Source organism: Hypanus sabinus, chromosome 26 (assembly GCF_030144855.1).
Source record: "Hypanus sabinus isolate sHypSab1 chromosome 26, sHypSab1.hap1, whole genome shotgun sequence".
Classification (NCBI taxonomy): domain Eukaryota; kingdom Metazoa; phylum Chordata; class Chondrichthyes; order Myliobatiformes; family Dasyatidae; genus Hypanus; species Hypanus sabinus.
This window is the reverse complement of record NC_082731.1, coordinates 18732275-18747833: the sequence shown is the minus strand read 5'-3', so window position 1 is coordinate 18747833 and position 15559 is coordinate 18732275. Positions and strand designations below refer to the sequence as shown.

The following is a 15559-nucleotide window of genomic DNA, read 5'->3' as shown; positions in this document are numbered from 1 at the left end:
TATTTCATTTCCCCCCTCTCTGCCCCCCCCCCCGAGAGCTGCCCGCCTCCTCCACCACCCCCTGCACAAATGGGAATACCTGTCAGCGGTTTTGGTGAGTGCTACCACTTCCTCACCCTCCCTGTCACTCCCTCACTCTCGGTCACCCTCCCTCTCCACCTCCCGGCCCCTCTCTGCCTTCCAAACCCCTTCTCTCCCACTTTCACCCCGAAACCACCCTTCCCCCACCTAATCCCCATTTTCCCGGTTCCCCTTCTCCCTCTCACCCTCTCTCCCCTTCTCCCTTCACCCTCCCTCTCCTCCCTCAACCACTCTCCTTCCCATCTCCCCTCCCTCTCTCCTATCTCCCCTGCCCCCTCCCCTTCCCTCTCTCCCTCCTCTTCCCTCTCTCCCTCCTCTGCTCACCATCCCCCTCCATTCCCATCCATCCCCCACCCACCCCTCTACCCTTAATCTCCCCATCCTGACTTCCACCCCCTCATAACTCTCTCAGCCTCAACACCTCTCTCCCCTTCCACCCCACCTCTTACCCCTCTCCTCACCCCCCACCTCTGTTCTCCTCTCTCCGCTCCCCCCACCCCCACCGACCCTCTGCTTCTGCCATTGACGATGGGAAGATCTGATTCATTTTCTCTCTCTGTCCCTCGGCGAATTGCCCAGCTCCTCAAATGATGAAATTCAAAAGGGCTCATCATGGACTCCTTCCCGGTAAGTGATCCCACTTCCTTCACCTCCCATTCACTGCCTCTCCCACACTCAACCTCTCCGTCTCCCTCCCCCACCCTCTCCGTCTCCGTCTCCCTCTCCCACCCTCACCCTCTCCGTCTCCCTCTCCCTCTCTGTCTCCCTCTCCCTCATCCAGTCTCCATCTCCTTCCCACTCCCTAGTCCAGTCTCCATCTCCCTCTTCCCGTCTGCCCCACTCTCACCCTTCCCTTCGTCCTCAGTATCCTCCCAACACCCTCCCCGCCCTCCCCCCCCGCTCTCCTCACCCTTCCTGCCGCTCTCTGCCCCTGTGCTCTCTCTTTCCCCGACCCTCTGTCCATACAATTAACCCTGTGAAGATGTATTTCATTTCCCCTCTCTCTGCCCCCCAGGGAGCTGCCCGCCTCCTCCACCACCCCCTGCACCAATGGGAATACCTGTCAGCGGTTTTGGTGAGTGCTACCACTTCCTCACCCTCCCTGTCACTCCCTCCCCCTCAGTCACTCCCTCACTCTCGGTCACCCTCCCTCTCCACCTCCCAGCCCCTCTCTGCCTTCCAAACCCCTTCTCCCACTTTCACTCCGAAACCACCCTTCCCCCACCTAATCCCCATTTTCCCCTTCCCCTTCTCCCTCTCACCACCTCTCACCCTCTCTCCTCTCTCCCTGCCCCCTCCCCTTCCCCCTCTCCCTCTCCCCCTCACCATCCCCCCTCCAAACCTCCCCCTTCCACCCCTCCACCCTCAATCTCCCTGTCCTGCTCTCCACCTCATCACCCTTTCACCTCCCCTATCACTCTCCCAGACTCAACACCTTCCACCCCACCTCTTACCTCTCTCCTCACCCCCCAACTCTGTTCCCCGCTCCCCCCACCCCCACCGCCCCTCTGCTTCTGCCGCTGACACTGGGAAGATCGGATTCATTTTCCCCTCTCTCTACCCCTCGGCGTATTGCCCAGTTCCTCAAATACAGAGAACTCAAGGTGTCTGTCCTGGAGCTGTTTTCCATAAGGGATCCCACTTCCTTTTGCCCCCTCGTCCCGGTGTCCCTCCCTCTGTCTCTCTCCCCCATCTGCCCTATTCTCACCCCTTCCCTTCGTCCCCAGTGTCCTCCCAACAAGTCAAGTCACTTTTATTGTCATTTCGACCATGACTGCTGGTACAGTACATAGTAAAAATGAGGCAACGTTTTTCAGGACCATGGTGTTACAGGACACAGAACAAAAACTAGACTGAACTACGTTAAAAAAACAACACAGAGAAAGCTACACTAAACTACAGACCTACAGTGGACTGCGTAGTGCACAGAAACAGTGCAGGCATTACAATAAATAATAATTAATAATAAACAGGACAATAGGGCAAGGTGTCAGTCCAGGCTCTGGGTATTGAGGAGTCTGATAGCTTGGGGGAGGAAACTGTTACATAGTCTGGTCGTGAGAGCCCGAATGCTTCGGAGCCTTTTCCCAGACGGCAGGAGGGAGAGGAGTTTGTATGAGGGGTGCGTGGGGTCCTTCATAATGCTGTTTGCGTTGCGGATGCAGCGTGTAGTGTAAATGTCCGTAATGGCGGGAAGAGAGACCCCGATGATCTTCTCAGCTGACCTCACTATCCGCTGCAGGGTCTTGCGATCCGAGACGGTGCAATTTCTGAACCAGGCAGTGATGCAGCTGCTCAGGATGCTCTCGATACAACCCCTGTAGAATGTGATGAGGATGGGGGTGGGAGATGGACTTTCCTCAGCCTTCACAGAAAGTAGAGACGCTGCTGGGCTTTCTTTGCTATGGAGCTGGTGTTGAGGGACCAGGTGAGATTCTCCGCCAGGTGAACACCAAGAAATTTGGTGCTGCTTACGATCTCTATCGAGGAGCCGTCGATGTTCAGCGGGGAGTGGTTGTTCCGTGCCCTCCTGAAGTCAACAACCATCTCTTTTGTTTTGTTCACATTCAGAGACAGGTTGTTGGCTCTGCACCAGTCCGTTAGCCGCTGCACCTCCTCTCTGTAAGCTGACTCATCGTTCTTGCTGATGAGACCCACCACGGTCATGTCATCGGCGAACTTGATGATGTGGTTCGAGCTGTGTGTTGCAGCACAGTCGTGGGTCAGCAGAGTGAACAGCAGTGGACTGAGCACACAGCCCTGGGCCCTCGCTGTTGATAGGGCAGCCTTGTCGCCTGCTCTGAAGGCGGAGTCACAGGACCTCAGCAGCACACGCACCTCTGCGGTCGTCCACGGCTTTTGGTTAGCGCGTGTAGTGATGGTCTTGGACACAGTAACATCATCAATGCACTTGTTGATGTAGCTGGTCACTGATGCCGTGTACTCCTCTGTTGGTAGAGTCGCCATCGGTTGCAGCCTCCCTAAACACGTGCCAGTCAGTGTGCTCAAAGCAGTCTTGAAGAGCAGAGATGGCTCCTGCTGGCCAGGTTTTCACCTGCTTCTGAACTGGTGTGGAGCGCCTGACGAGCGGTCTGTATGCTGGGATTAGCAGAACAGAGATGTGGTCTGAGCATCCGAGGTGGGGGTGGGTCTCCGCCCGGTACATGTCGGGGATGTTTGTATAAACTAGGTCCAACGCGTTCTCCCCCGCCCCCCACCGTTGTAAAGTCCACATACTGATGGAATCCCCACCCTCCCCACCCCCTCTCCCCCCCCCCGCTGTCCTCGCCCTTCCTGCCCATCTCTACCCCGTGTCTCTTCACAGACCCTCTGTCCATACCATTGACCCTCTGAAGATGTATTTCATTTCCCCTCTCTCTGCCCCCCAGGGAGTCGCCCGCTTCCTGCATCGCCACCTGTACTAATGGGAGTATCTGGCTACAGTTACTGTGAGACGACCATTTTCTCTGCCTTCCTGTCACTCCTTCCCTCCCTCCCTCCTTCTCCACCTCCTAGCCCCTCTCTGCCAAATACCTTCTCGCCCACACCCCCGCCTCCTCTAGTCCACGCCTCGCCCCCTCTAATCACCCCCCCACTCTCACCCCTCCCTCTATGAAAGCTCCGGGTGCTTTCAGTGGGACAAGGTAATGGAGGAAGTCCCAGTTGTTTGGTTTGGGGAGGGGGTGGAGCAGACTCATTGGGGGAGGGGTGGATGTGGTTGGGGTCTGTTAACAGAAGTGGGTCGGGGTCCAGTGGTGGACGGAGGTTGGGTTGAGGGATGAAAGTGTGAGATGGGAGGAGGTGGTTTAGTCTGAGGAAAGGTGCTCCCGTGTAGAGCCAGAGCAATCTGGAACACAGTCAGTGTCTGCAGGGTCATCTATCACTGCAGTTTCTGCAAGGGGGTGCAAACAGTGGTGGCAGTAGGTGGGGTGGGGCGTGTTGGGAGGGGCTGTGGCAGACATGGATGAGATGGGGACAGTGGGCACGGATCCGAGTCAGAAACAGGCCTTTCAGCCCAACAACTCCATGCTAGCCTCGTAGCCTAGCTGAACTAGTCCCCTGTTGCCTGCATTTGGCCCGCATCATCTCCTAGCCACGTACCTGCCCAAGTGGCTTTTAAGGGTGATTGTTCCCACCTCCACCACCTCTTCAGGCAGCGTGTTCCACATACCCACCTCCCTCTGGATGAAACAGTTGTCCCTCAGGTCCCGTCATAACCTCTCCCCTCTCACCTTAAACCTGAGCCCTCTAGTTTTCTTCTCCCCTATCCCGGGGCAGAAAGACTGAGGGCACTCACCCTCTCTGTGTCGCTCATGATTTTCTCCACCACAATCTCCCACGCTGCAAGGAATCAAGTCAATATAACTCAATCCCCGCGTCCCGAAAACATCCTCGTAAATCACTTCCGCACCCATTCCAGATACACGGATCCTCGCCTCTCAGCAGGGGGAGCAAAACCGAAGAAACGAACACGCACAAACTCACTCACTCACTCACACACTCACACTCACACACTCACTCTCACACACTCACTCTCACACACACACACACACACAGACACACACACACACAAACTCACTCACTCACTCACTCACTCACTCACTCACTCACTCACTCACTCACTCACTCACTCTCACTCACTCACTCACTCACAAACTCACTCACTCACTAACTCACTCACTCACACACACACACACACAAACTCACTCACTCACTCACTCACTCTCACTCACTCACTCACTCACTCACTCACTCACTCACTCACTCACTCACACACACACACACACACACACACACACACACACACAGAGACACACAGACACACACACACACACACACACACGCACACACACACAGGCACACACACACACACAGGCACACACATACACACACACACAGGCACACACACACAGGCACACATACACAGGCACACATACACACACACACACGCGCACACACACACACACAGGCACACACGCGCGCACACACACACACACACAGGCACACACGCGCGCACACACACACACACAGGCACACGCGCGCACACACACACACACAGGCACACACACACACACAGGCACACACACACGCACACACACACACACACACAGACACACACACACAGGCACACACACACACACACACACTCACACGTGCGCGCACTGTAACGGTTTCTGTGAGTCAGGGTTATTACACATCGGCACCAGACGGGGTGCTGGGCGGAGGCAAATCCCTCTGATCCTTTTCCTTTGCTTCAGCAGATGAGGACGAGTCACTCGGGCCCCCTGCCCCAGACGAGTCTCCGGTGCTGAAGCTGATCGCGCTGCAGAACGCAGACGGATCCTGGACTCCGGACCCCGGCCTGGAGTCACTGCTGGGCCTGAGCCCTGGCCAGGTCAGAGGAGGCCTGCCCCTGAAGGTGAGCTGCGGTGTTGGGGGGTTGTAGACAGCGATAGTCTCCTCACTGATGGGAGACTGTGTCAGGAACAGTTCAAGGACGGGTCACCGGACCCCGGCCTGGAGTCACTGCTGGGCCTGAGCCCTGGCCAGGTCAGAGGAGGCCTGCCCCTGAAGGTGAGCTGCGGTGTTGGGGGGTTGTAGACAGCGATAGTCTCCTCACTGATGGGAGACTGTGTCAGGAACAGTTCAAGGAGGGGTCACCGGACCCCGGCCTGGAGTCACTGCTGGGCCTGAGCCCTGGCCAGGTCAGAGGAGGCCTGCCCCTGAAGGTGAGCTGCGGTGTTGGGGGGTTGTAGACAGCGATAGTCTCCTCACTGACGGGAGACTGTGTCAGGAACAGTTCAAGGAGGGGTCACCGGACCCCGGCCTGGAGTCACTGCTGGGCCTGAGCCCTGGCCGGGTCAGAGGAGGCCTGCCCCTGTAGGAGACTGATCCCAGTGCCAGGAGGTTGTGCCTCGGTTACTTGGGCGCTAAGGAGACCGCATGGGTCACACGGCGGACCGCGTCAGTCTCCTGAACGAGGGGAGGTGGTGAAACGGTCAGGAGGGTTCAGGGAAGGCCGATCAGACCGGTGTCTGGATCGGGTGGGTCGTTCCAGGGGAACAGGTCAGACAACTGGGCTTGAGTCCATGTGGGAGAGGGAGCTGCATTGAAGTACTTCCCATCCCGAGAAAGGGGTTGAAGTGGGTTGGCGTGGGAATTGTTTCCTCATTCCAGATTCACACCCGTGACCCCTAAAGGGAGAGGCCCATCTGCAATGAAGACAGGGGAGTTTTCTAACATGGGGGCCGGGGCAGCTGGTTGGAACTCTGTCCCTTGTAGGGCAGTGGGAGCCAAGTCCGGGGATCTCTGCAAGTCCATGGTCTTGTGGAGGTGGGAGCATGTGGGAGAGGGGCTCAGCAGCCTCCTCCTCCTCCCACTCCATCCATTTGTACAGATCTGACCCTGTGTCTGACCCTGTCCCTGGGAGTGTGTGACGGGACGGTGTGGAGGGAGCCGCACCCTGTGTCTGACCCTGTCCCCGGGAGTGTGTGATGGGACGGTGTGGAGGGAGCCTCACCCTGTGTCTGACCCTGTCCCTGGGAGTGTGTGACGGGACGGTGTGGAGGGAGCCGCACCCTGTGTCTGACCCTGTCCCTGGGAGTGTGTGATGGGACGGTGTGGAGGGAGCCTCACCCCGTGTCTGACCCTGTCCCTGGGAGTGTGTGACGGGACGGTGTGGAGGGAGCCTCACCCTGTGTCTGACCCTGTCCCCGGGAGTGTGTGAGGGGACGGTGTGGAGGGAGCCTCACCCCGTGTCTGACCCTGTCCCTGGGAGTGTGTGACGGGACGGTGTGGAGGGAGCCTCACCCTGTGTCTGACCCTGTCCCTGGGAGTGTGTGACGGGACGGTGTGGAGGGAGCCGCACCCTGTGTCTGACCCTGTCCCTGGGAGTGTGTGACGGGACGGTGTGGAGGGAGCCGCACCCTGTGTCTGACCCTGTCCCTGGGAGTGTGTGACGGGACGGTGTGGAGGGAGCCGCACCCTGTGTCTGACCCTGTCCCTGGGAGTGTGTGATGGGACGGTGTGGAGGGAGCCTCACCCTGTGTCTGACCCCGTCCCTGGGAGTGTGTGATGGGACGGTGTGGAGGGAGCCGCACCCTGTGTCTGACCCTGTCCCTGGGAGTGTGTGACGGGACGGTGTGGAGGGAGTCTCACCCTGTGTCTGACCCTGTCCCTGGGAGTGTGTGACGGGACGGTGTGGAGGGAGTCTCACCCTGTGTCTGACCCTGTCCCTGGGAGTGTGTGACGGGACGGTGTGGAGGGAGCCTCACCCTGTGTCTGACCCTGTCCCTGGGAGTGTGTGACGGGACGGTGTGGAGGGAGCCTCACCTTGTGTCCGACGGGTGAGTGACCGGGTGAAACGGGTGAGTGACCGGGTGAAACGGGTGAGTGACCGGCTCCTGTCCCCCTTCTCCCACTTTCAGGATATGGACCTCACTCTGTGGACAACCATCTTGGCCGTGATCTGGCTGAACGCCTTCGCTGCCGACTCCAAGGACGAGTGGGGTCTGCTGGTGACGAAGGCCCTGTCCTGGGTCCGGGCCCGAGCAGGTTAGGCCAGAGGGTGACGGCCAGGGCCCCAAATTAAACAGCTCAGGGGTCGGGCGGCATCTGTGCAGGGAGAAGGGTGGCCGACATTCCGGTGGAGAGTCTGTGTCGGGAGTGAGGGTGGGGAAGGGTGGTAGTGAAAGGAGAGGGGCAGGGGTGAGGCAGGATAGGGGTGGTTGAGGGGTAGAACCAGGGTGGGAGGCTGTGATGTTGCTCCCTCCATTGAAGGAGGGAGGGATGTCCGCTCCCTGGTTGGGTGGTGGGAGCGAGGAAAGGAACTCGAGGGGAGTGAGTGAATCCCGGAGCAGGACGTGGAGGATGGTGAGAGCTGTGAGGCCCATGTTCACGTGCTGGGGCATTTGTCTGATGAAATAGGAGGGGTTTAGAATGCCTGCAGGATTTTTCACCCCTGACTGGGTGAGAGTGCAACTCGAGGTGATAGGTTTAGGGTGAGAGGTGAATCTGAGGGGATCTTCACTCAAAGGGTAGTGTAGGTGAGGAACGAGGTGCCAGCGGAAGTGGAGGATGTGGGATATCTGTACACTGACCGGTGTCCCTCAGTCCCTCTCCCTCAAGGGGATATCTGTACACTGACCGGTGTCCCTCAGTCCCTCTCCCTCAGGGGGATATCTGTACACTGACCGGTGTCCCTCAGTGGGATATCTGTACACTGACCGGTGTCCCTCAGTCCCTCTCTCTCAGGGGGATATCTGTACACTGATCAGTGTCCCTCAGTCCCTCTCCCTCAGGGGGATATCTGTACACTGACCGGTGTCCCTCAGTCCCTCTCCCTCAGGGTGATATCTGTACACTGACCGGTGTCCCTCAGTCCCTCTCCCTCGGGGGGATATCTTTACACTGACCGGTGTCTCTCAGTCCCTCTCCCTCAGTGGGATATTTGTACACTGACCGGTGTCCCTCAGTCCCTCTCCCTCGGGGGGATATCTGTACACTGACCGGTGTCCCTCAGTCCCTCTCCCTCAGGGGAAATCTGTACACTGACCGGTGTCCCTCAGTCCCTCTCCCAAAGGGGGATACCTATACACTGACCGGTGTCCCTCAGTCCCTCTCCCTCAGGGTGATATCTGTACACTGACCGGTGTCCCTCAGTCCCTCTCCCTCGGGGGGATATCTGTACACTGACCAGTGTCCCTCAGTCCCTCTCCCTCAGGGGGATATCTGTACACTGACCGGTGTCCCTCAGTCCCTCTCCCTCAGGGGGATATCTGCACACTGACCGGTGTCCCTCAGTCCCTCTCCCTCGGGGGATATCTGTACACTGACCGGTGTCCCTCAGTTCCTCTCCCTCAGGGGGATATCTGTACACTGACCGGTGTCCCTCAGTCCCTCTCCCTCAGGGGGATATCTGTACACTGACCAGTGTCCCTCAGTGCCTCTCCTTCAGGGGGATATCTGTACACTGACCGGCGTCCCTCAGTCCCTCTCCCTCAGGGGGATATCTGTACACTGACCGGTGTCTCTCAGTCCCTCTCCCTCAGGGAGATATCTGTACTCTGACCGGTGTCTCTCAGTCCCTCTCCCTCAGGGGGATATCTGTACACTGACCGGTGTCCCTCAGTCCCTCTCCCTCAGGGAGATATCTGTACTCTGACCGGTGTCTCTCAGTCCTGTCCTTTAACTTGTTCTCTCCCAGCACACTGATCTCCCTGCCCTGGACTAACAATTATTTTAACTCTTGTCCCCTCTCCCACCACCCCTTCCCCCAGGTGCAGACCTCGTGGAGTGTGTGAAAGCAGGAAACCAGCTTCTGAAAACCTCTGTTCTTCCTGGGACGCTCGGACTGTGAGGGAATTCTTGCTGAATGCGTGTATCTGACACGCTGTGGTCTCTGCCTGTGTCCCTGCCACTGTGGGCTGTACCACAGGGGCCGCCTTCTCTGAATTGTAACTTTCTCAAATCAAAGTAATTCTCCTATTCTCCGTATTCTACCCTGAGATTCGCTTTCTTGCAGCATTTACAGGATAGTTAACATATTCACTAGAATTTATGAATAACTATGCATAAACAAAGACTGACAAAGAGACAACGTGTAAGAAAAGACAAACTGTGCTGTGAACAATAAATACCTTTGAGAGCACGTGTTGTAGAGTCCTTGAAAGCGAGTGGACAGGTTGTGGAATTGGGTCAGTGTTGGGGTGAGTGAAGTTATCCACACTGGTTCAGGAGCCTGATGGCTGAGGGGTAATAACTGTTGCTGAACCTGGTGGTGTGGGACTATAGCGCTCAAGTACATCCTGCCTGATGGAATTCGTGGGAAGAGATCACGACCTGGACGATGGTTACTTGCTGACGGACACTGCTTTCCTGTGCCAGCGCTCCTGGTCAATGCACTCAATGGTGGGGAGGGCTTTACCTGTGTTGGGCTGGGTTGTCTCCACCACTTTATGTGGACTCTCCAGTCCTGGGCTTTGGTGTTTCCATGCCTCTAGCAATGTCTGTGAAAGGATTTGCTGATGTGCTGAATCTGTGCAAACTTCTCCGAAAGCAGAGGTGTCCAGTGACGTCGATGGTGACCCTCGCTCTCCCTGCCCCTCAGACACGATGTGAGGCAGGCAATGCCACATGTGTCCCTCTGTCCCCAAATACATCCGTGTGCCCTTCACTGTGACCAGAAATGAGTGCTTCGATCCATCCAGTATAACAATTACAGCACGGATTCCGTGCCTCTGACCACAGGACCACCACTATAAGTTTGGCTGTCTCCCAGTTACTGGTACCAGAAGCTGGTAGAGTGGTCACAGCACAGACACTGGCCATCCGCCCTCTTTACCAGTTCAGTAACTCCTCGACCCCGTGAGAGTGTGTGATGGGACGGTGTGGAGGGAGCCTCACCCTGTGTCTGACCCTGTCCCTGGGAGTGTGTGACGGGACGGTGGTGAGGGAGCCTCACCCTGTGTCTGACTCTGTCCCTTTTTTTTATTACAAAATCCTTTATTACAAATTTCGGTGCTATACAATATATACAAAACAGTGGCAAACACAATTACTGCACTACAAATAGACAATAGACATTACACCAGAATGTTGCCATCCCTATCCACGATGGCATTTACACCCCGCGGAGCCCAACGGTCTCGAAACTCCTCCAAGGCCGCTGTGGACTGCGCGTGTTCCTTTTCAATAGTTACCCGGGCACGAACATACCCCCTAAACATTGCCAGGCAGTCTGCCCGGGGAGATCCTCCCGCCACCCGTTTCCAAGACCCTCGGATGGCGGATTTCGCCAGCCCCAGGAGCAAGTTGACTAGGACATCCTTATCCCTCCATGCCCCCTTCCTTACTGGATGACCATATATAAACAGGGTGGGACTAAAATGCAGCCAGAAGGCGAGAAGCAGCCCACGCAAATATGCAAAAAGAGGCTGCAGCCTCACACACTCCATGTACATGTGGTACACGGTCTCCTCCAGCCCGCAGAAGTGGCATGCGGGTGGGAAGTCCATGTACAAACTGAAAAACTTATTGCAGGGCACTGCCCTATGCAGTACCCTCCAGCCGAGATCCCCCAGGTGCATGGGAAGAACCCCGGCGTAAAGGGACTTCCAGTGGGGACCCTCCTCACCTCTGGGTGGAAGGACCGACCGCCCTGGGAGTGTGTGACAGGACGGTGTGGAGGGAGTGTGTGACGGGACGGTGTGGAGGGAGCCTCACCCTGTGTCTGACCCTGTCCCTGGGAGTGTGTGATGGGACGGTGTGGAGGGAGCCTCACCCAGTGTCTGACCCTGTCCCTGGGAGTGTGTGTTGGGACGGTGGGGGGACATCCTCTGTGTCTGATCCTGTCCCTGGGAGTGTGTGACGGGACGGTGTGGAGGGAGCCTCACCCAGTGTCTGACCCTGTCCCTGGGAGTGTGTGACGGGACGGTGGTGAGGGAGCCTCACCCTGTGTGTGACCCTGTCCCTGGGAGTGTGCGATGGGACGGTGGGGGGACATCCTCTGTGTCTGACCCTGCCCCCAGGTGTGCCTGTAACCGACGGCAGATGCATTGAGCTGCTGTGTGTAATCCACCCTGCATTGCCGACACGACATCCCCGGGCACTTTGACCCGGCTGACAGTGCGGACGGTGTGAGGCTCCGCTCAGAGAAAGGAAGGGAGTCTCGCAGCCGCTCTCAGTGCGTCAGATCCCAGGACACGTCAGACGTCCGGTGACTGAGGGACGTGGTTCCCGCGGAGGCAGCCTCCGGATTAGCAATGCTGCTATATTTATCGCCTTCCACAGCTGTGCTGACGGAACGGGCGAGAAAACAAGGCCCACCCGCAATGGAAGTTGCTGGAACGCGGGTAAGGCTGCGGTTTAACCTTGTGAGAAGGTCTGGAGCACGTGGTTCACCTGCTCTGGGGTTTCGGGAGGTGGAGGTGGAGGAAGGAGTGACGGCGCCTCAGTGTGAGGGAGCGGGATTGTCTTCCGTGGGGATACAGTCAGTGACACAGGGTGCTGGGGGAGAGGGGTCACTGAGGGACAGTGTGAGGGAGCGGGGTTATTGTCAGTGGGGATACAGTCAGTGACACGGGGTGCTGGGGGAGAGGGGTCATTGAGGGACGGTGTGAGGGAGCTGGGTTATTGTCAGTGGGGATACAGTCAGTGACACAGGGTGCTGGGGGAGAGGGGTCATTGAGGGACGGAGTGAGGGAGCTGGGTTATTGACAGTGGGGATACAGTCAGTGACACAGGTTGCTGGGGGAGAGGGGTCACTGAGGGACGGTGTGAGGGAGCTGGGTTATCGTCAGTGGGGATACAGTCAGTGACACAGGTTGCTGGGGGAGAGGGGTCACTGAGGGACGGTGTGAGGGAGCTGGGTTACTGTCAGTGGGGATACAGTCAGTGACACAGGGCGCTGGGGGACAGGGGTCACTGAGGGACGGTGTGATGGAGCTGGGTTATAGTCAGTGGGGATACAGTCAGTGACACAGGTTGCTGGGGGAGAGGGGTCACTGAGGGACGGTGTGAGGGAGCTGGGTTATTGTCAATGGGGATACAGTCAGTGACACAAGCTGCTAGGGGAGAGGGGTCACTGAGGGATGGTGTGAGGGAGCTGGGTTATCGTCAGTGGGGATACAGTCAGTGACACAGTTGCTGGGGGAGAGGAGTCACTGAGGGATGGTGTGAGGGAGCTGGGTTATTGTCAGTGGGGATACAGTCAGTGACACAGGGTGCTGGGGGAGAGGGGTCACTGAGGGACGGTGTGAGGGAGCTGGGTTATCGTCAGTGGGGATACAGTCAGTGACACAGGGTGCTGGGGGAGAGGGGTCACTGAGGGACGGTGTGAGAGAGCTCGGTTACAGTCAGTGGGGATACAGTCAGTGACACAGGGCGCTGGGGGAGAGGGGTCACTGAGGGACGGTGTGAGGGAGCTGGGTTATTGTCAGTGGGGATACAGTCAGTGACAGGGTGCTGGGGAGAGGGGTCACTGAGGGACGGTGTGAAGGAGCTGGGTTATCGTCAGTGGGGATACAGTCAGTGACAGGGTGCTGGGGAGAGGGGTCACTGAGGGACGGTGTGAAGGAGCTGGGTTATTGTCAGTCGGGATACAGTCAGTGACAGAGGGCGCTGGGGGACAGGGGTCACTGAGGGACGGTGTGAGGGAGCTGGGTTATCGTCAGTGGGGATACAGTCACTGACACAGGGTGCTGGGGGAGAGGGGTCACTGAGGGATGGTGTGAGGGAGCTGGTTTATCATCGGGGGGGATACAGTCAGTGACACAGGGTGCTGGGGGAGAGGGGTCACTGAGGGATGGTGTGAGGGAGCTGGGTTATTGTCAGTGGGGATATAGTCTGTGACAGGCCGCTAGGGGAGATTGGATTCTCTGACGGACGGTGAGAGGGAATGGGGGTAATGTCAGTGGGGAAACTGCTGTGACAGGGCACTGGAGGAAGGGGATTGCTGAGAGGTGGCGTGAGGGAGATGGTTTCATTGAGCAATATAACAGATAAAGGCCCTTAAGCCCACCAATCCCATGTCGTCCCAATTTCAGCCCGTATCCTCAAAGCCCTGCCTCTACGAATCTGTCCAAGTGTTGTTTAATTACATGTTTGTTCCTGCCTCAGCCACTTCTTCTGGCAGACTGATCATCCTCTGCTTCTCCAAGTTCCATCGGGTCCTTTTTAAATCATTCTCCTGTCCACAGAGACCGTAAGACACAGGAGCAGAACTAGGCCATTCAGCCCATCTATTCTGTCCACCGTTTCTTCATGGCTGATCCCGGATTGCACTCAACCCATACACCTGCCTTCTTGCCATATCCATTGATGCCCTGACCGTTCAGGAAACGATCAAATTCCACTTTAAATACCCGCCTGGACATGGCCTCCACCGCAGTCTGTGACAGGTTCACTCCTCTCGGGCTAAAACAAGTCCCCCTTACCTAAAAGATAGACCCTCGATTTTGAGTTTGTGCCCTGTAGCTCTGGATACCCCTACCATAGGAAACACCCTCTCCATATCCACCCAATCTAGTCCTTTCAACATCCAGTAGGTTTCAATCATATCTCCCCCCACCCCCACCCCACCTCCGCATTCTTCTAAATTCCAGCGAGTACAGGCCCAAAGCTGCTAAACTCTCTTCATATGTTAATACCCTCCTCGTATGTTAACTCCTTCATTCCCTCTGGACTCTCTCCACCTTCAGTCTCTGCCCCCGAGTTTTGGACTCCCCGTCTGTTACGGCCCACCTTATCTGTGCCCCTTCGAATTTCAAACTTTTCTGTGAGGTCGCCCCTCACTCTGCGTTCCGGGGAATAAAGTCCGATCCGTCGGACCCTCTCGTCCTGGCAACAATCTCCTCAATGTTTTCTGTTCTCTTTCGAGTTTAAGCGCATCTCTCCCAGACACGGTGACCCAAACTGGACAAAAGTCCTCCAAGTGCAGCCTGACCAACAGCTACACCCGTCCCGGCTCCTACATTCAGTGCCCTGACCGATTTTTAATTTGTTTCTGCACTGCTTATTTAATTTAACTATTTACTGTAAATCACCGATTTGTTTCTGCACTCCCGCTGTACTGCTGCCGCAAAGTGAACAGATTTCACGACACCTGCCGGTGGTTTGAAACCTGATTGCGGTGAAGGATGGCGTGGGAAACGCCTTCACCACCCTGGTTACCTGTGACAAGTCCAGTTTTTTCAAACGTGGATCTAGGTACCGCCAAACGGAACGGCGTTCCTCTGGGCCAGAGTGCACAATGCAGAGTATATCACTCACACACAACACCAAAGGTAACATTACCAGAAACAAATTAACCAATAACAAGGTGCATTCTCGACACAAGTGAAAAGTAAACCGATAACACTGCGGGGGCTGTGTTTGTGATGAGACCTGGGTGGTGGCAGGGAGTTCAGTCGTCTCATGATCTGGGGAGGAGGTCCTCAGTGAACTGTCCTCAAGGTCTCCTCATTCTCTTACACTCCCTACTGCCCTACCATTCACAGAAAAAATCCTACACTGGTTTACCGTTCGAATATGTTTCCCCTCACTTTCACATAATAATGATGAAAATGGTGATATCTACAACTACACAAATGCATTAAACACACCGTAGCATCTGTGTAGATCTTCAGAAAACCACAACACGAAACACCACTGGGATAGTTTGGAAGTTCCTAGCAATTGACAAATTTGGTTTTGCCCATACCTGAAGTTTTACCAACTCGAGCGGTGAAAACCAAATAAATTACAATAATAATTCCACTCTGCACCTGGTGATGCATTGGGGGTGGGGGGGGGGAACTCCTTTGCCATTTCTTTAGCATTTTTGAGGCCAACTTGCTGGCTTGATGCTCCATCCCCCCGACAGCACGCAGGGAGCCAGCAGGATATAACCCCAGAAGCCGCTGCGCCACCAGCCAGCTAATGCACTAATCTGTGTCGAAATCGATCTGCCACTCTTTGGCCCACTTCCTAAACTGATGAA

The 15559-nt window shown here is 56.5% G+C and overlaps 2 protein-coding genes across 9 annotated transcripts in view; both read left to right on the top strand.

The window, feature by feature from the left end:
• Window positions 1–9730, top strand: part of LOC132381864 (von Willebrand factor A domain-containing protein 5A-like) — a 49133-nt gene extending 39403 nt beyond the window's left edge. Inside the window, exons 17-21 of one of the 7 annotated variants that reach the window (XM_059951570.1) lie at window positions 661–708; window positions 1097–1156; window positions 5343–5500; window positions 7509–7635; window positions 9360–9730. In XM_059951570.1, the coding sequence (XP_059807553.1) occupies window positions 661–708; window positions 1097–1156; window positions 5343–5500; window positions 7509–7635; window positions 9360–9439 (473 nt within the window). In that variant the 3' untranslated portion in view covers window positions 9440–9730. Of the gene's footprint in view, window positions 1–660; window positions 709–1096; window positions 1157–3039; window positions 3221–5339; window positions 5501–7508; window positions 7636–9359 lie in introns of those variants that run through there. The other 6 variants (XM_059951569.1, XR_009508135.1, XM_059951572.1 and 3 more) reach the window with 6 other exon arrangements.
• A 1854-nt stretch (window positions 9731–11584) lies between these two features.
• The window catches only part of si:ch211-63p21.1 (uncharacterized), a 44086-nt gene continuing 40111 nt past the window's right edge, over window positions 11585–15559 (top strand). Inside the window, exon 1 of one of the 2 annotated variants that reach the window (XM_059951586.1) lies at window positions 11585–11933. In XM_059951586.1, the coding sequence (XP_059807569.1) occupies window positions 11844–11933 (90 nt within the window). In that variant the 5' untranslated portion in view covers window positions 11585–11843. The remainder of the gene's footprint in view (window positions 11934–15559) is intronic. The other variant, XM_059951585.1, reaches the window with a different exon arrangement.